The following is a 20,722-nucleotide window of genomic DNA, read 5'->3' as shown; positions in this document are numbered from 1 at the left end:
AAGACCTGTCACCCTGCATAAGATGAGAGAGCAGTAGTGACCGGTCTTTATTATAGGAAGTTCCTGCACAAAGTCTCACACTGGATTACTCTGGAAGAAATACACAAAGCACACCAAGATTCAAGTAAGAATTAATTACTCTTGTATATAGACAAGATTTGCTTGTCCTGGAGTTCAGCTTTAATCCACAGGTTGGGACTAACCAGTACTGTAACAACTTTACTCTTTAAAATATATGTAAACCCAATCAATAATAGCTTATTAAGCTAGAACATGTTAATGCAATTTAAAAAAAAAAAGCAATTTTCAATATTTTCACATTTGCAGCTTATATTAAAATAAATTCTGATGATTGCACCATGAAGATTCTTGCTGAGGCACGCTATTTTATAAGGTGACAACTGTTCCTCATTGGTCCTCCTGCATTGTCACCCCGCCATAACCATCCAATAAAAACTATAAATGGCCATTTAAACGCATGTTATGCAGGCAGGGTTCGCTTTTATCCCCATCAGTTAATGCCCCTTAAGAAATGCCATGCAGCCATTACATGTAGACAGGAAGTGGCTGGAAAAAGACCGCAGAAGTTCAGCAGCGCTAAAATGCAACAAAGGGTAAAAAATGTGCATAACAAGTAGTTTGTTAAAAAAAAATGATTGTTTATGATACACAGTCTTTAGTAAATTAAATGTTGTTTAATGGGGCAGCACAGTGGCTAAGTGGTTAGCACTTCCAACTGGCAGTACTCGGGTCGTTGGTTCAAATCCCAGCCACGGCACCACCTGCCTGGAGTTTGCATGTTCTCCCTGTGCCTGTGTGGGCTTCCTCCAGGTACTCCGGTTTCCTTCCACACTCCAAAGACATGCTGGTAGGTTAATTGGTTCCTGTCTAAATTGTCCCTAGTATGTGTATGTATGAATGTGAGTTAGGGACCTTAGATTGTACGCCCCTTGAGGGTTAGGGACTGATGTGAATGTACAATATATATGTAAAGCGCTGCATAAATTGACGGCGCTTTATAAGCACCTGAAATAAATAAATTAGGGTTTACATCACTTCAGACTATACAAATTTTATTCAGTAATTCAAATTCAAGAGCTGAGCTGCTAAACCACTGCTGGAAGGGGGACCTGAGATGCTGAGGCACTGCTGGAAGGGGGACCTGAGATGCTGAGGCACTGCTGGAAGGAGGACCTGAGATGCTGAGGCACTGCTGGAAGGGGGACCTGAGATGCTGAGGCACTGCTGGAAGGAGGACCTGAGATGCTGAGGCACTGCTGGAAGGGGGACCTGAGATGCTGAGTCATTGCTGGTGTAAGAAAGCAGGGTAAGCTCATATGCAGAATCCCTACTGAGCGTGGAGAACAGGGCAACAAGCTGCCAATAGAGGTGTTAAGTTCATCTGCTGTAAATTTTGAGGATACATTTTTCCACAGTGCCTGCAGCTACGTAGGTCAGCGGGGTTTGTTTTAAAGCTCATTTACTGCAAGAATAAGTTCTTGAATGTCCTTAGCCTGACCACAGATTCACCATAAAACAGGCCAAGTAGAGGCTCCAAAAAATTCTTGACTTAATTTAGTAGATCAACTAATCTGCATATTTGCAGCCCTCTCAGCTTAAAACACTGAGAACAAATTATTTGATTGTATACAGAGATCCAAGTAGCTCTGTCATTAGAGGCTATATTATATAGATTAAAAAATATTCACCCTTCTTCACTATTGAATTTCTAACGTAGGCAGTGCGCTGCTTTAAGTTTTAAAAGTAAACCAAGCAGATGCCTTTTGTGAGTTTCTCAGCAGCCACGAAGGGCCCAGCTAAGCAGTGGAAGTCAGTTCTTCAGCTCCAACATAATAATGGCTCCCTCGTCCCCCCTTTTGGAAAATGCTGTTTAAATTTTTTCCACGACTTCTTCCGAGCTTCTCATGCGGACTAATATCCAATTTAGAAAAAGCCCTGAGTGAAAGCAATCTTTATAACGTGATACCTTACCAACTGGGAAAATTGGATTTCCTTCAAGTATGGCTCCTCCATTGTTATTTTCTTGTTAATTTATGCTTCAGATCTGACCATTGCGGTCTCAGTGCTAGCCATTTTCAAAATTAAGCCGAATGCATTTCAATATCAATGAGTGAAGATCACCGTACAAAACTAGTGAATGCAACATAAACATAGCAGTAAACACATGCATAAAGGAAAACCGAGGGTTCCACAAGTGCTGCACATCTCGCAAAGCCTGACAGCATCTATGGTAAAAACATAGCTTTGGGTCGGACTCCATCCAGGCCATGCTCCCAATGTGTTTCATCCCTCCCACTTATATCAAAAACTGAAACAATTTTTTTCCAGCTAATGACACAGAAGGGTTACATAGAAGATATTTATTGCTCTGTCCTCCCTGGGGGGAATTCATCTTTTCTATTTGTTTTGGTGACCACTGTCATTGACAGAGAAAAATACTGATGGGAAATCCAAAATTTTACAGTTGCCACCAAAACAGGAAGAGAGGGGAAGTTCTTTAAGGGGGATAGCTGTGCTGGATGTTCCCTTACCCTTACTCTTGTATCTTTGGGACAGGGAGTGAAGGGAAGTCTCCCCAATGGGACAATGGGAAATAAGTGATGTGTTTTTTACAGGTGTAGCCTTACTCCTCAGCAAGGAGCCATTCGGGGCAAAGTGATGGGTTCTTGAAAGCCCTCCACATGCTATCCCAATGGGACAATGGGAAATAAGTGATGTGTTTTTTACAGGTGTAGCCTTACTCCTCAGCAAGAAGCCATTCGGGGCAAAAGTGATGGGTTCTTGAAAGCCCTCCACCCCCACCCACCCTCCACATGCTTCCCCAATGGGACAATGGGAAATAAGTGATGTGTTTTTTCCAGGTGTAGCCCCACTCCTCAGCAAGGAGCCATTTGGGCAAAGTGATGGGTTCTTGCAAGCCCTCCACCCTCCACATGCTTCCCCAATGGGACAATGGGAAATAAGTGATGTGTTTTTTCCAGGTGTAGCCTTACTCTTCAGCAAGGAGCCATTTGGGCAAAGTGATGGGTTCTTGCAAGCCCTCCACCCTCCACATGCTTCCCCAATGGCACAATGGGAAATAAGTGATGTGTTTTTTCCAGGTGTAGCCTTACTCCTCAGCAAGGAGCCATTTAGGGCAAAGTGATGGGTTCTTGCAAGCCCTCCACCCCCACCCACCCTCCACATGCTCCTCCACTGTTCCATTCAGCCATCTAAACTGCCTGGTATGGGGAAAGCGTGTGACCTTCCGTTTCCCCTATGATACAGTGCACAAGGCCTAAGTGGATAACTACCAAGCCAAAGCACAGCACAATATGGAACTTACATAATGCTTTCCAGTGTGGGCTTTGATAGGCAAACAAGGTCACAGTGAACGTAAGTATCAGTGGAAGGTGTGTGTGTGGGTAGGGGGGCAGGTCTTCAATCACGGAAACTGTCACTTTGCCCTAAATCATCATAGTGACAGGCTCACTTAAATTTGCCTAGTGGATGTGCAATAAAACTCGGTTGGTTGCCATTAACAGTATCTTGACTCCAGTTTATTTATTTGCATCAGTGATGGCTGGTATTTTGCTGTGTGCAATAATTTTGACTTTTGGAGGTTCTTTTAAAAGTGGCTGAAAATAATGCATATTTCCTTTTTTATGGCAGAATGATCATCATGCCTCCAGGAACTGTTCTCCTTACTGCTTTGTGTTTCCTTGGGACAACCATCACGGGTACAAAAGCCTATGTCACGTTTTCACAGAACAAAACCACATTCAACCACCTCACCTTGGATACCAATACAGGGACTCTGTATCTTGGAGCTACAAACTATCTTTATCAGCTCACTGAGGACCTGGAGCTGGAAAAGCAGCCAATACAGACTGGACCAGTTTTGGATAGCAAGGACTGTTTGCCCCCTGTGACTACAGAGTGTGCCCATGTACAAAACACTAACAACCACAATAAGCTTTTGCTGGTCGTTCCAAGTCAAAATGAGCTGATAGTCTGTGGCAGCATTTTCCAGGGTATCTGTGAAAAAAGACTTTTGGGATCTGTTGATGTCGTCCTCTTCCGACCAGAAAGACCAGTAGATTCCCAGTATGTTGCTGCAAATGACCCAAACATCACCACAGTTGGCTTGGTTGGGCTTTCTAAGGATGCTAAACCCCTCTTGTTTGTGGGAAGGGGCTACACAAGTAAAGGAGTCGGTGGCATTCCTCCAATCACTACTCGGAACCTCAATGCGGGTGCTGAACCCCATTCTGTCTTCTCCTATGAGGAAACTGCCAAGCTAGCAGTAGTAGGGAGACTATCGGAGTATAACCACCACTTTATTAAGGTCTTCACCCACCGATCCAATGTGTACTTCCTCTTTTATCGTCGGGACTTAAAATCACCATCTCGGGAGTATAAAACCTATATCTCCCGTATCTGTCCTGATGACTCCCATTATTATTCTTATGTTGAGTTACCTCTTAGCTGCCAGACTAAAGATGGTTTTAAAACCTACAATCTTCTTCAGGCCGCCTACATCACGCAACCTGGAGAACATCTGGCCAAAGGGGTTTTGAACACCAGGGGAGATGTGCTGTTTGCCGTGTTCTCCCAGTGGCATGCGGCTTCTGGGAAGGTAAGCGAGGAATCAGCATTGTGTTTGTACTCCATGGAACATATCGACAGACTTATCAATCGGACTAGAGACATCTGCTACACCAGGGATGGCAAGGATGAAGATAAGAGAGAAGTGGCCTACATAGAGTATGACGTGAAGTCTAACTGCGTTCACCTCCCTAATGTGAGTATTTCATTGTGCATGCAATTATGTTCTAGTAAAGTAAATTTCAGTCCCCAGACTATTGAAAGTGGAACTTCTCGATATTTTGGCTTTGTTCTAATAATTGTTAAATGTTTTTTCTTCTACAGCACTGGTTTAATCGGAATGTTACCTTATGGTCTTGGTAAAACATGTTGATGTGTTTTAAAATAAGTTCCACCCTTATAATCTTTGTTCAAAAAAGGCCTGGGGTTTTAAAAATGCTTTGTCTTCTATAAATGCTTTTCCACCCTTAAAGTGGTTGTAAACCCTTACATTTATCCAGTGAAGTGACTGGCCTCAGGTGATACTCAAACTAAGCAAATTATCCTACCTAAGTTGTATCTGTCTACCTGCAGCCATTTCTTCTCTACATCCGTTCAAAGTGCTGAATTATAAAGCTTGTCTGAGAGTTCAGAAAAAAGGGGGGAGAGGGTTGAAGTTACACTCTGCAGAACTCAGTGAGGAGAGCTCTGAGGGCTGATTGGGGAGAAGGGACAAAACCCCCTCCACATAGCACAAAAGAACAGAGTTGAGGCTGAAGTGATTCATATTAATAGCAGAGGAATGAGGCAGCAGACAGAAATGATACTTAGTGCTCTTAATTGAGACACGTTCACACTATAGAGGGATATGCTTTGTTCATATTTCATTTCTGAGGTTTACAACCACTTTAACTAACATTTTCTGGTCAGCATATCTTTACAGATGTGGTATCCTCAATTTTATTTGTAGGTGGTTGGTATAAAGTACCATAAGATGTGGGTTCAGCTGGGATTTTAGACCATTGACTGTGTGGATAAAGAATTCAAGGTCAATTGTAGAGATTAGCAAGTCCGTCTGTATTGTGTTGATTTGTAGATGGCTGATAAGTGTGAACGTCTAGTAATCCACTGGATCCATTACTATGGGTTCTTTTTTACTATTATTTAATCACATAAAAAATTTGCAGCACATGGTGAGTGGTTCTAGAATGGTCTCTCCCATGGGTGGACTGACAACTCATGGGGCCCCCGGGCAATAGGGGATCATGGGGCCCCTGTGTCCTTGCCCAAACTCAAAAAAGCCTATGAAAAAGGTACCAGGGGCATCTCATGGGGCCCCCTACTGACCCGGGCCCTCGGGCAGTGCCCGAGTTCCAAATGGTCTGTCCGCCCCTGGTCTCTCCTCTCAAAGCCCCTTAAGGGCACCTAGGACAGTAGAAGGTGCAACTTACCTTTATATAAAGTAACACTTAATACTAGCAGTTGGAGACAATATTACAATCAAAGGAGAAGGATGGAAAATCTTTATCAAACCAGTGGAATTCTAACTGTGAATGTTTTTCGTTTGGGAAAAATTGTACTGATTGTAATGGTCATGTGCATTCTGAAATCAAGCATAGAATTCAAAACATTGGCATGGCAGTGGAACCTCCTTGTTCAGGGGTTTCATACCCAATCTGTGCAAATTTGTGCAGTCCATAATGGTACTATTGAATGCTCTGAGGAATGATTCTCCTTACCAATGTTAAAACAAAATTTGATTTGTATAGGGTGAGCTTAGGACCATAGCCTTGTGTTTGTCTACCATTACTACGCAAGATCTAGATGTCGTTTTCTGAGAATATATATTTTATTTTGACTTGCAATTTCAGGACACTCTGGAAGCCTATCCATGTGGATCTGACCATACACCGAGCCCTATGGCCAGTTGGGAAGCCTTGAGAGAGACCCCTGTGTTTGAGAGTCCCTATGCACGGCTCACCTCTATCGCCATCAACGTAGAAGAGGAGCACACAATTGCTTTTATAGGGGACAACAAGGGATATCTTAACAAGGTAAATGACAGAAAGATCGATGGTGGATATATGATATTTGAAGCAGTTTTTTTGTGAAAAAAATACTGTGGCAATGTAGGCCTTATTATACATTATTATAATTTTACTGTACAGTTGTGCTCAAAAGTTTGCATACCCTGGCAGAAGTTGTGAAATTTCAGCATTGATATTGAAAATATGACTGGTCGTGCCAAAGAAACTCTTTCATTTAAGGACAGTAAACGTATTAATCCATTTATTATCACATAGTTGTTTGGATCCTTTTTGAACCATAATGATAAGAGAAATCACCCAAATGGCCATGATCAACATTCCATACCCTGGAATGTTTGGCTTTGGCACAGACACACAAGGTGACACACACGGGTTAAAATGGCATGAGTTAAAAAGGTTAATTTCCCACATCTGTGGCTTTTTAAATTGCAATTAGTATCTGTGTATAAATAGTCAATTTGTTTGTTAGCTCTCATGTGGATGCACTGAGCAGGCTAACACTAAACAGGCTAGATCAGCAATGGGCAAACTACGGCCCGCGGACCGTAAACGGCCCGGCAGACCTTTTAATCAGGCCCGCGGAGCGTGATACTGTCAGGATGGCTGTCAGGATGTGTGTAGGCGGGGCAGCGTGACGAACGTGAGGGGAGCTAGGCTCCTCTCACAGTCCACCCTGAAGACCGGAACGGCGTGGGAACACGGCGAGAGGAACGCGCGGAGCAAAGGTAAGCAAATTGAATTACTATAGGGGGGATGAATTACTATAGGGGGGATGAATTACTATGGGGGATGAATTACTATATGGGGGATGAATTACTATGGGGGATGAATTACTATGGGGGATGAATTACTATATGGGGGATGAATTACTATGGGGGATGAATTACTATGGGGGATGAATTACTATGGGGGATGAATTACTATAGGGGGGATGAATTACTATATGGGGGATGAATTACTATATGGGGGATGAATTACTATGGGGGATGAATTACTATATGGGGGATGAATTACTATGGGGGATGAATTACTATGGGGGATGAATTACTATATGGGGGATTAATTACTATATGGGGTATGAATTACTATATGGGGGATGAATTACTATATGGGGGATGAATTACTATGGGGGATGAATTACTATGGGGGATGAATTACTATATGGGGGATGAATTACTATGGGGGATTAATTACTATGGGGGATGAATTACTATATGGGGGATGAATTACTATGGGGGATGAATTACTATATGGGGGATTAATTACTATGCTTACTATGGGGGAATATTACTATACTTACTATGGATGACACATACGCATCATTCATCTACTCTTGGTCCGGCCCCCGGGTCCAATATATGAACCCATTGAGGCCCTCAAGTCAAAAAGTTTGCCCACCCCTGGGCTAGATGCTGAGCCATGGGGAGCAGAAAAGAACTGTCACAAAATCTGTGTGACAAGGTAATTAAACTGTTTAAAGATGGAAAAGGATATTAAAAGATATCCAAAGCCTTGAATATGCCAGTCAGTACTGTTCAATCACTTATTAAGAAGTGGAAAATTCGGGGATTTCTTGATACTAAGCCAAGATCAGGTAGAAAGATTGCAGCCACAACTGCCAGAAGAATTGTTTGGGATACAAAGAAAAATTCACAGGTAACTTCAGGAGAAATACAGGCTGCTTTGGAAAAGACCGTGTGGTTGTTTCAAGGAGAACAATACGATGATACTTGAACAAAGCAGAGCTGCATGGTCGAGTTTCCAGAAAGAAGCCTGCGTCAATGCCACAAAAAGGCCTGGTTACAATATACCTGACAACACCTTGACACACCTTACCAGGCATTTTTGTGGCATTGGTGCAGTAAATGCTTCTTTCTTGCAACTTGACCATGCAGCTCATTTTTGTTCAATTATTGTTGTATTGTGCTCCTTAAAAAAACAACCACACTATAGTCTAGCACTGTTTTATGAAATCAGGAAGACAATCTCTTCATGAACTCATTTGAAAGTGCGCTAAATACTCCATAGCAGCCAGTCACATTCCAGCAGTTATTGGTTGTTTTGAGCCAAACCCCTGTTTGAGGGGTTACTGATACTGACAAATACTGAAAATGTTACCATAAAGTTATGTTAATGGGTTAGCTGGAGTGTAGTAATAGAGTAATAAAAGGACTGAAATACTTATCTTGCTAGAGAAAATACTGCTGTAAGATCCCTTCCATGCTGATCATACGTATGATGGTCTAGATGAAGGGTCTCCACATTTTTTAAACAAAGAGCCAGTTTACTGCCCTTCAACCTTTAGGGGGGCTTAATTGTGACCAGTGGGAGTAGAAAATGCCCTGGCATCAGTGGGAGTAAACAATACCCTAGGCTTGGTGGTCAGTGGAAGGAACAGTGTCCCATCATTGGTATCAGTGGGATAATTAGTTCCCCATTTTTGGTATCAGTCGGAGGAACAGTTCCCCGTCGCTGGTGTCAGTGGAAGTAACAGTGCCCCGTCGCTGGTGTCAATGGGAAGAACAGTGCCCCATCATTGGGATCAGTGGGAGGAACAGTGTCCCATCCTTGGGGTCAATGGGAGGAACAGTGCTCCATCGCTGGGGTCAGTGGGAGGAACAGTGTCCCGTCATTGGGGTCAGTGGGAGGAACAGTGCCCCATCATTGGTGTCAGTGGGAGGAATAACGCCCAGTCATTGGTGTCAGTGGGAGGAATAGTGCCCCATTGTTGGTGCCAGTGGGAGGAATAGTGCACAATCATTGGTGTCATTGGGAGGAATAGCACCCCATCGTTGGTGTCAATGGAAGGAATAGTGCTTCATATCAGTGTAAGAAAAAGTGCCCCGCGGGCCGGATAAAAGCAAGCAAAGGGCCACATATGGCCCGCGGGCCGCAGTTTGGAGACCCCTGGTCTAGACACTTGGTCTTGCCAAAGTTGAGGATCAGCCAGTTAGTGCTTTGACAGAGATCACATGACCAAGTACCTAGTACTTTTGAATTACATCGGCACTCTGGGCATCAGACAAAATCCACCCATGCAGTGGGACAAAGTATTTTGCTAAATCTGTTCCATAAAAATACCTATTAGTCCTGCCTCTAGTGAGCTGATCACTTCATGTGCTCTTTCCCTGTGCTGCACTGTTATCAGTTACATTGTTCCCAACTACCTATGTGAACTGCAGAACACCTCCTCCCCCTGTTATGGAGAGGGAGGGGTTTTGAAGTCCTAAAGCACTTCCTGTCCTAAGGTGACAATGCTTCTTCACAATAAATACTGTACAGATTCACTATATTGCCAAAAGTATTGGGCCAGCCCTCCAAATCATTGGGTTCAGGTGTTCCAATTACCTCCATGGTCACAGGTGTATAAAATCAAGCCCCTAGGCATGCAGACTCTATTCCACGCTCAACTGTTAGAGGTATTATAGCAAAGTGGAAGCAACTGGGAACAACAGCAACTCAGCCACCAAGTCGTAGGCCACGTAACATGACAGAGTGGGGTCAATGTATACTGAAGCTCACAGTGCACAGAAGTCACCAACTGTCTGCAGAGTCAATAGCTAAAGACCTCCAAACTTTGTGTGGCCTTCAGATTGGCATAGCAACAGTGCCTAGAGAGCTTCATGGAATGGGTTTCCATTGCCTAGCAGCTGCATCCAAGCCTTACATCACCAAGTCCAATGTAGAGTGTCGGATGCAGTGGTGTAAGGCACGCCGCCACTGGACTCTAGAGCAATGGAGACATGTTCTCTGACGAATCACGCTTCTCTGTCTGGCAATCCGATGGATGTGTCTGGGTTTGGCGGTACTTGCCTGACTGCATTGTGCCAAGTGTAAAGTTTATTGGAGGGGGGATTATGGTGTGGGGTTGTTTTTCAGGGGTTGGGCTTGGCCCCCTAGTTCCAGTGAAGGTAACTCTTAAGGCGTCAGCATACCAAGACATTTTGGACAATTTCATGCACCCAACTTTGTGGGAACAGTTTGGGGATGGCCCCTTCCTGTTCCAACTTCACTGAGCACCAGTGCACAAAGCAAGGTCCATAAAGACATGGAGGAGCCAGTTTGGGGTGGAGGAACTTGACTGGCCTGCACAGAGTCCTGACCTCAACCTGATAGAACACCTTTTGGGATGATATAGAGCAGAAACTGCAAGCCAGGCCTCCTCCCCCGACATCAGTGCCTGACCTCACAAATGTGCTTCTGGAAGAATGGTCCAACCTTCCCATAGACACCCTCCTAAACCTTGTGGACGGCCTTCCCAGAAGAGTTGAAGCTGTTATAGCTGCACAGGGCGGGGCCAACTCAATATTGAACCCTACGGACTAAGACTGGGATGCCATTAAAGGTCATGTGCTTGTAAAGGCAGGGGGCCCAATACTTTTGGCAATATAGTGTAGCAAGTCTTGTCACCGTAGGGCAGTAAGTATTTTTTTGGCAGAGTCACCAGGTGAAAATAATAAGAAGAAACCCTGAAGAAGAAAACAAATGCGACCACCACATCTAAGGGTTAGTATGCTATAAATATATTACATTTTTTGCTTGGTTTTAGATCGGCTTTGCCATAGATGTTTGTTGACATTTGAGGACAGCTTTAATTTAATAAGCCCAACTGTGGTCAGGAGAAGTGGGATCTCTGACTATACTGTGACACCATCGGAGAATTATTGCAAATTGCAGAGGAAGATCAGAATATAAACCTTATATACAGTCTGGACTCATCTGCTTCCCCCACAAACCGTACAATATTGGGCAGCTGAAATGTATTGAAATACAGTTGTGTCCAAAATTATTCAACCCCCACTGAAATTGAGTGTTTTGGCCAGTTTGACATTGCTTTTGATCATTCAGTCATCTTGCTTACATTTACATTAAAGAGGCACTTGTAGGTCAGACAAATATAACATAACAGTTATAATGAAATAACCACAAATGTCTTTTCTGTGCTCACAGCATTATCAGTTTTATTCAACCCCCAAGTGACATTCAATCTTAGTACTTAGTACAGCATCCTTTTACAGTTATAACAGCTTTTAAACGTGAAGCATAGCTTGACACAAGTGTCTTGCAGCGATCTACGGGTATCTTCGCCCATTCTTCATGGGCAAAGGCCTCCAGTTCAGTCACATTCTTAGGCTTGCGCACTGCAACTGCTTTCTTTAAGTCCCACCAGAGGTTCTCAATCGGATTTAAGTCTGGTGACTGCGATGGCCACTCCAAAATGTTCCAGCCTTTCCTCTGCAACCATGCTCTAGTGGACTTGGAGGTATGCTTGGGATCATTGTCCTGTTGAAAGGTCCAACGTCTCCCAAGCCTCAGGTGTGTGACGGACTGCATCACGTTTCCATCCAATATCTCCTGGTACTGAAGAGAATTCATGGTACCTTGCACACGCTGAAGCTTCCCTGTACCTGCAGAAGCAAAACAGCCCCAAAGCATGATTGACCCTCCACCATGCTTCACAGTAGGCAAGGTGTTCTTTTCATCATAGGCCTTGTTCTTCCTCCTCCAAACATAGCGTTGATCCATGGGCCCAAACAGTTCTAATTTTGTTTCATCAGTCCACAGAACACTATCCCACAACTTTTGTGGTTTGTCCACATGGCTTTTGGCATACTGCAGTCGACTCTTCTTATTCTTTGGAGACAGCAAGGGGGTACGCCTGGGAGTTCTGGCACGGAGGCCTTCATTACGCAGTGTGCGTCTTATTGTCTGGGCTGAAACTTCTGTACCCACATCTGACAAATCTTTTCTCAGTTCCTCAGCAGTCACACGGGGACTTCTCTCCACTCTACGCTTCAGGTAGCGCACAGCAGTCGAAGTCAGCATCTTCTTTCTGCCACGACCAGGTAGCGTTTCAACAGTGCCCTTTGCCTTGAATTTGCGAATGATGCTTCCTAAGGTGTCTCTTGGTATGTTTAACATCTTTGCAATCTTCTTATAGCCATTGCCCTTCCTGTGAAGAGAAATCACCTCTTCTCTTGTCTTCCTGGACCATTCTGTTGCCTTCACCATGTTTGTAACCACACCAGTAAATGTCTAGAAGGAGCTGAGTATCACAGTCATTTTAAAGCTGCCTAATTGGTGCTTATTATGCTTGATTGCTGCTCGGTGACATCCACAGGTGTTTTCAATACCTGATGGAAAGCACCTGTATGAACCTCTGTTCTTCAGAGTGGTAGTCTTTAAGGGGTTGAATAATTGTGGCAATGAAGAAACCACATAAGAACCATTTACTACTGTATTACATAAACAATTGATGTCATTTTAGTTGCATTTGGGTAGTTACAACGTCCTTGTAGGATTTGATTCTGAATACAATTCCAAATGTACACTATAGTCCCTAAACCCCTTTACAGCATTGGGGGTTGAATAATTTTGGACACAACTGTATACAAACTGGCATCAGTGCCAGGACAAGGTCATCCAGTGCCCAGAGCAGAGATGCCAAACTATGCCCCCCCTGTTCATGATGTGCGAGCTTAGAGTAGCTGCTTGGAGGGTGCGCAACCAGCATTTGCTCCTGGCTCTCTTCTTGCTGCTTCCAGTGCTGGGCTGACAGAAGTAGTGATGCCGTTGTCACTTCTCCTGTCAACCTTGTAACAGAAGGAACTCAGAACAGGGTGCCACCATCCCTGCAATAAACCATTGAGCCCAGGGCGGCCGCCTCTACTGCCCACCCCTTGTCCCGGTCATAACTGGCATATATGGAGGAGCACTTTAATGCTTATAAATCTAGATTAACCTCTTGGCGCTGGCCGCACACAAATGTGCGGCCTTACGGCGTCTGGGCCTTGACGCCAAGCGGCCGCACATTTGCGTGCAATTAAGAAAAACATATGCGCTGAGAGCGCGCGCCCTGCATGCTCCCAGCACACATGTCCGGTACTCACGGAAAGATCCCGATCTCCTCTTGCGACCTGGACCTTTCCCGATCATGTGACTGCCATGACAGCGAATCACGGCGTCACATGACCCTAAAACCCCACCCTGCCTCCCGGCATCTGAAACCCTTAAAGGGCCAGGAGGCGCCAGCGCCAAGGGGTTAAAGTAGAACTAAACGCAAAAAGGGAGGTTTAAAAACTCTGTCAATATTTTTTCCTGCCATCGTATCACATTGAGGAGATTTCTCTTCACTTCCTGTCCCATGGTCAAAACAGGAGGTGACAGAAAATCCCTCCAAAGTGAGGGAATCCAGGGGTGTCACCAGAACTAGTGTTTCCATTATAAGATTTCCCCTCTATTTCTGTTCTAAGAACAACCCAAAAATTGGGATTTTCATTCACTTTCACTCTTTGTGATAATGGTAAAGGTGACTGTGCTGACCAATGAGAAGTTCATCCTTGGCTTCTTCTTCTTCTGGTAAGGTGTCTCAAAAGAAACAAGTGCTTCTGATTGATCAGTGCAGTCACATGGTGTGCTGACCAATAAGTAGTTGCCATTATGAGCATTATGATGAATACTTACCTCGGGGCTGTGTACTACGGTGTATGGACCACTACATTGGCAGCACAGGGCATGTGCAGTGGGAGGCGTAGGGGTGGGCAGGATATTTGGCGTTAGTTCACCTCCTCATTTTTCATGAAAAGGTGAAGTTACCCTTTAAGCCATTAGCCAGTAATTTTCATGGTGCACAGTACACTCCACTCATCTAAATCTGACATTTTTAAGAAGGAAAACAAAATGTTAATCCCAGCTTCCAGAGCAGGGGTGACCCGTGATCCTTGTTAATGACGTTGTTGTTTTCCAGCCCATAGCCGACCTTGTGGCCGTAAGCAGCTAATTTCATCTCAAGCAAATTCCTACAGCCTATTCACCTGAATCAAATTATATTATGACAATTTCCTGTTCACAGAGGTGGTGAGAGGCGGAGGAGGGGGGTCCGCAGGGCTCAGTCTGGGGATGGCGGCACAGCAGCGCACAGATCAGTAGAGGGATGACTTTACAGTTCATGAAACTAAAACCCCAAAAAATGTGCTCATTGAATAGCACAATATAGGCCCTTTACATCTGAGATGCGTCGAGGTGCATTCCCTTTGTGCCTTGACATGTTTTTTGATGCACATTTTCAGTGTATTGTTGAATATAGAATTTGGAGCGGATAGGGTTACCAGCCATTGATTGACTGGTTAATACCTGTTTCCAACGCATCAAAATGTTATGTGTGTTTGGTTGTACCGCCATTGACGTCTTTGGGCCTCCAAACACACTAAAATGCCGAAAAAATAGAAAATATGTCGTATTTTTCAAAATGCACTGCAGATCGGAGCAAATTTATAAGGAACCACAAGATGTGCATGCATGCCTTTTAGTTTGTTGGATCATGTGAGTTATATTGTAAACATTGTACATGGGCATTTACTTTGGCCATTTTACACAGAGTAAGAGGTTTGCTCTATAGGAGACATAATAAGAATCATTTCCCTCTTTTTCCTATACTCCCTTGCCACCCGACTCACTACTAGCCTGAAAGATGTGGTACCCAACCCCCCCATCTGCTGCCCACCACCAACAATAATTCAATACATCGCTCGGTGGTGGAACAGCCAATCAACAGGATTCTTAGATTTATTTCAGGTACATGCAGTAAATAGCACTAACAAATTAAGCTGAGATTTACATATATTGTACATTCACATCAGTCCCTGCCCTCAAGGAGCTTCAGTCTAAGGTCCCTAACTCACATACAGATACACATACTAGGGCAAATTTAGACAGGAGCCAGTTAACCTACCAGTATGCCTTTGGAGTGTAGAGGGAAATCAGAGTACCTAGAGGAAATCCATACAAGCGGCAGATAGAGTCCTGACCAGGATTAGAGTCGAGGACCTGGATTTGCAAGGAACACACAAAAGTGGGCAAGATCACCTAGAACGTCCAGGTGGACAGAAGCAGTGTTGGAAATTATGGTGGGGTCCTTGACTAATGGACCAGAAGTCAGGAGTGCTAACTACTAAGCCACCATGTGGCCCGATTTCTGACCCCAATAAGCAAGGGAACCCACTGTAATTTCCAACTATGTTCCTGTCTACCTTGGAGTTTTAGGTGTTCCCATCCACCTTTGTGTGTTCCAGCTTCTTCTGTTACATTTTCAGTATTATAAAATGGATACATAATCCATCAGGGATGGTGGAAGCAGGTGTGAAGAACCAGGAACTCAGAGATCTCACCAATGGAATCCCTGAGAGATACCTGTAGAAGAGTCTATTTATTGGGTGGTTGAACTCACCATCCATCAAACACTGAAATATCATTTTTCAATGTGCTGACTCTTCAAACTTCTTCAGTTCAACTGCAAACAAAACATTGGGCGGATCTTAGAATTCCTTGATTGAACGGTGTTTATGATCAGTTTGTTGATAGAACAAAAGATTATCATCCTTCAGAAGGTTCGACCATGTTGGAGAAACGGATAAGATCCTAATATGTGTGTCTTCCAAATTCCTAATAATTCCACTATAGGCTCGTAAATTATTCCCGCACAATTATGTGTAACTTCATCTAATTCTCTGAGCCGAATGACATCATCATGAGCAAGTCTGAACACCCAATATTACATTTTTGTTTTGTCTTACAAGGTGGGTGTGTTGGCGGGAAAAAAGAAGACATCAGTATTGGCAATTAATGTCTACATTTAAAGGGAAAGCATTGTCAATGAGTGTATATTTTGGGTTGTTTTTGTTAATGTTCACCTAGATTTATGTTCAGTGGGACTATCCAGATTCTACAGGTGTAGCTGGAAAATGGGCAGACCTGTGAAAAGTCCTATGACTTGGCTGTAGGTAGAAGGTACTCCAACTTGACTTTTGTAGAGGAGAGTGTGCCGTCAATAGGAAGCTAGGGTAGATCTGTCTTGAGTTTTTTGCATATCAACAGCCTTCAACCCCAACCTCCTGTCCCCCCATCTCCTGGGACACCCCTCCCCCCACATCTACTTAATAACTAAAATCCTTAAATACATACCAAAAAGTTGAAGTTTAATGTACAGTACTTATATTTTGGCTACCTTGGTCCCTCTATCCCACCCTCAATAACATGCAAATTAAAATTTTCAAATAAATGATTTCCATTTTCATTACCTAACTTATTGTAGCACCTATGACATCATCACTAGGTTTCTGTGCATCCCTATGCAAAGCAGAAAGATCATGGCTAGTAGGAGAGGCCTTCAGAATGATGTACATAGTTTCCTGAAAACATCACAGCACCCTGCCTCAGCACTCCTCTCGTCCTCAGTCCTAATGCAAGCAGTGGGCTGGCTCTTGGGAGAAGTTATGCAAATATCAAAATGTCTTGCTGGGTGGGTGTAAGTCTGGAGAAGTGTTCCTAGCAGGGGCGGACTGACAACTCATGGGGCCCCCAGGCAATAGGGGATCATGGGGCCCCTGTGTCCTTGCCCAAACTCAAAAAAGCCTATGAAACAGGTACCAGGGGCATCTCATGGGGCCCCCTACTGGCCCCAGGCCCGAGTTTCCAAATGGTCAGTCCGCCCCTGGTTCCTAGGCAGGCTGTATTGGCATTCAGATGATCCTGGCTAACACCCATATGTGATACGGAGCTTCCATCATTGAAACAACTAAAATCCAGTGGATGAAAGGGGTGGGCCAGGGACAGTCAGGATGAGCAGGGAAGGTCTAGATGATGCTCTGTCAAACTTGGTGTAGCTTCTAATGCACACTGTGAGAAGCTCACAGTGTGTTGTGAAATCAGAGTAAGCCATTTCAACACTATAATGAAGTTTGTACAACTGTGGAAGACTGAAGGGAAGACTGCAGTTCAGCCTTAAAGTGGTTGCAAACCTCAGACATGAAACATGAACAAAGCATATCCTTCCATAGTGTGTACTTGTCTCAGTTAAGAGCACTAAGGCTCCATTCACACTAGCGTTTCTTTATGATAAAAAAATGCTGGAAATGAAATGCTGGATAAAAAGCTCTGGTAATAGCACTTTTTAGCAGTGTTTTAGAAACTTTTAGGAACGTTAGCTTTTTTTAGCGTTTTTACAGTACAGGAAGGGGGAAAAAAGTTTTTAAAAAAGGTATTAGGAGTGCTTTAGTAGCATTTAGGAGCATTCAGCTTTTTTTCTCTGGAAAAATGCTACCAAAAACTCTACGAAAACAATTTTTTTCTGCTCCTAAATGCTGAAGCTTGAAAAACACTACAATCCTAAAATGGTGTTCATGAACACATAGGATAGCACTATTTAGCTTCTAGGAGCAGAAAAAAATGCTGAAAACAGCTTCTAGGGGCTAAAAAAAACACTAGTGTACATGGAGCCTAAGTGTGATTTCTCTCTGCTGCTTCATTCCTCTGCTATCAGCATTAGTCACTGCTGACAGGTTTCCTGACACAAAGAGAAAAATGGTGACAGGGGAGGGACCTCCAGCAGATTGACAGCCTCAGCTTTGTTCCTGTGTGCTGTGTGTGGGGGGTGTCTCTCTTCCTTACAATCAGTTCTCAGAGCTCTCCTCACTGGCCGCTGCAGAGTGTAACTTCAGATCTCCACCCCCTTTATTCTGAACTCTCAGACAAGCTTTAAAATTCAACACTTTTTATTGATGTAGAGAAGACTGCAGATAAACAGGTACAACTTATGTAGGAGGATTTGTTTAATCCCTTTATCACCCTAGTCCAATCACTTCACTGGGTGTATGGAAGGGTTTACAACCACTTTAATTCCAGCAGTCTTCTGCTTGGTGCAAACCCAACATATGTTCTTAATTCACCTGTGCTACAGCACATAGGACAGAAATGCAAAAAATGTGTTGTAGATGTGAATACATGTTGAATGGACTTCCTTACCACAATGCACATTAACACACTGGTGGTAACGCACCACGATGTGCATTGTGTGTAATGGCTACTCTGTAAGTCAAGATGTGGCCCAGCTAACTCATTCGGTAGAGCATGAGACTTTTAATCTCAGGGTCATGGGTTCATGTTGGGCAGGTGATGTCACAGTATGGGGGTAGACCCTACTTTGACAGAACTCTCGAAGAAAGGGTTTTGGCTGGGTGGACCATGAGTTCCCTTATCTCCAGGGTGGACTAGGAGTACCTCGATCACCAGTACCCCCATCACCAGGGTGGGCCATGAGTATCCTCATCACCATGGTTAACCATGAATACCCCCATCCCCAGGGTGGGCCATAAATATCCCAATCCTTAGGGTGGACCATACCCAGAGTAGACCAAGAGTACCCCTATCCCCAGGATGAACTGCAAGTACCCCCGTCCCCAGGGTGGACCACGAGTACCCCCATCCCCAGTGTGGAACCTGAGTACCCCCATCCCCAGGGTGGGCCACAAGTACCCTCTTTCACAGGGCGGCCCATGAGTAAGTACTCCCTTCCCCGGGGTGGACTGCAAGTACCGCCATCCCCAGGGTGGGCCACGAGTACCCCCATCCCCAGTGTGGAACCTGAGTACCCCCATCCCCAGGGTGGGCCACAAGTACCCTCATCCACAGGGCGGCCCATGAGTAAGTACTCCCTTCCCCGGGGTCGACTGCAAGTACCGCCATCCCCAGGGTGGGCCACGAGTACCCCCATCCCCAGGATGGACCATGAGTATCCCCATCCCCAGGGTGGGCCACAAGTACCCCCATCCCCAGGGTGGACCATTTTTAAGTACCCCCATCCCCAGGGTGGACCATTTTTAAGTACCCCCATTCCCAGGGCGGACTGCAAGTACCGCCATCCTTAGGGTGGACTGCAAGTACTCCCATCCCCAGGGTGGACCATGAGTACCCCCATCCCCAGTGTGGAACAAAAGTACCCCCATCCCTAGGGTGGGCCACAAGTTCCCTCATTCCCAGGGTGGCCCATGAGTAAGTACCCCATTCCTCAGTGCGGACTGCAAGATGGACACCCATCCCCAGGGTGGGCCATGAAGTACCCCCATCCCCAGAGTGGACCATAGGTAAGTACCCCCATCCCCAGGGTGGGCCACAAGTACCCCTGTACCCATCCAAAGTCCTGTTCCCTGGGAGATCAAGGCCAGAGTCCCTTTTCATCAGAGGAGGACCTTGTGCACACCCTGTGCAGTCTTTTTCTGTACCTGGTGTAAGTTTTTAGTGTGCCTGCTGCACCACAGAGCTTCAAAAATAAAAAAAATGTGTCAATAACCAAATAATCACTTTGCAGTTGGTTTAGTTTCTTGCTTGGAGCCCCCAATTTTTTTTTGTCTTTTTCAAGCAGCTGAAAATCCAGGAAGCAGACACGGGTTCCCAGCTGTACTTATTACTAAATGTTGTATTTCTGCCAAGATTTCTCCTTTAAGGATTACATAAAAGGGACGCCAGGTAAAAAAGTTAAGAAATTGCGGGGAGCCCAATTACCAAACTCGCCGCCTGTTTGTTCCCAGCGCCTGGCATGGAAATAATTGCCGCCCAGCAGTCGGGATCGGCTCCTCAGGTGTGCTGTAGATTTGTTAGAGAAGCCGCGGAATCATTTTATTTGGTTTGAAATATTGCCGTCCGGCCCCGGCCATTTATCCTTTTCCTGGGGTGTACAATAGCGGCTTGTGTAAGACAGCACTCTGGGTTATGAGTTAATTGCTAGAGAGCTAGCAGGTCCTTCGCCATTCTGAGCACGGTGGCCTTGCCGTGTTGGAAAGACGTGTTCTAATTTGATAAAATACCAGCCGTGGAGTTTTTTTTTTTTTTAAACGCAGCAGCAGCGCCATCTGCAGGCAGCGCATGGGATTGAAGGTCCAACTCAAGGTCGTGACTAGCTGTTCAGAACTGGGCTTGTTGCATCTATTTTGAAGATGGATTGTTTGCTACTTCGATCCAGGTTACAGGGAGCAGCGAGCTGAAGAATGGCGAGGGATGCGATGGGTAGTTCGGAAACCGCCGGTCGTCATGCAGACTGATGTTCTGTTTTCTGGCCGTGCGGCTAAACTTTAACATGCCGTCATTTATTAAAGTGAACCTACGTGTCTCCTCCTATGGCTTTGCTTGTTAGGGAGTGATTATAATATAGAAACAAGTAAATACAAATATTAAAGGTTATTAACGCTTCAAGTCCGGACACTTTCACCCCCTTCCAGTCCGGACACTTTCACCCCCTTCCAGTCCGGACACTTCCC

General features: G+C 44.7%; 1 protein-coding gene across 3 annotated transcripts in view; it reads left to right on the top strand.

The window, feature by feature from the left end:
* Positions 1 to 20,722, top strand: part of PLXNB1 (plexin B1) — a 333,642-nt gene that overhangs the window by 223,666 nt on the left and 89,254 nt on the right. For all 3 annotated transcript variants that reach the window (XM_089654789.1, XM_089654790.1, XM_089654788.1), the window contains 2 exons: positions 3,673 to 4,804; positions 6,459 to 6,641. In XM_089654789.1, coding sequence (XP_089510915.1) covers positions 3,674 to 4,804; positions 6,459 to 6,641 — 1,314 coding nt within the window. In that variant the 5' untranslated portion in view covers position 3,673. The remainder of the gene's footprint in view (positions 1 to 3,672; positions 4,805 to 6,458; positions 6,642 to 20,722) is intronic.

Source organism: Staurois parvus, unplaced genomic scaffold (genome assembly GCF_062004578.1).
Source record: "Staurois parvus isolate SC_StPar_1 unplaced genomic scaffold, SC_StPar_1.0 ptg000799l, whole genome shotgun sequence".
Lineage (NCBI taxonomy): Eukaryota > Metazoa > Chordata > Amphibia > Anura > Ranidae > Staurois > Staurois parvus.
This window is presented reverse-complemented; position numbering and strand designations above follow the sequence as displayed.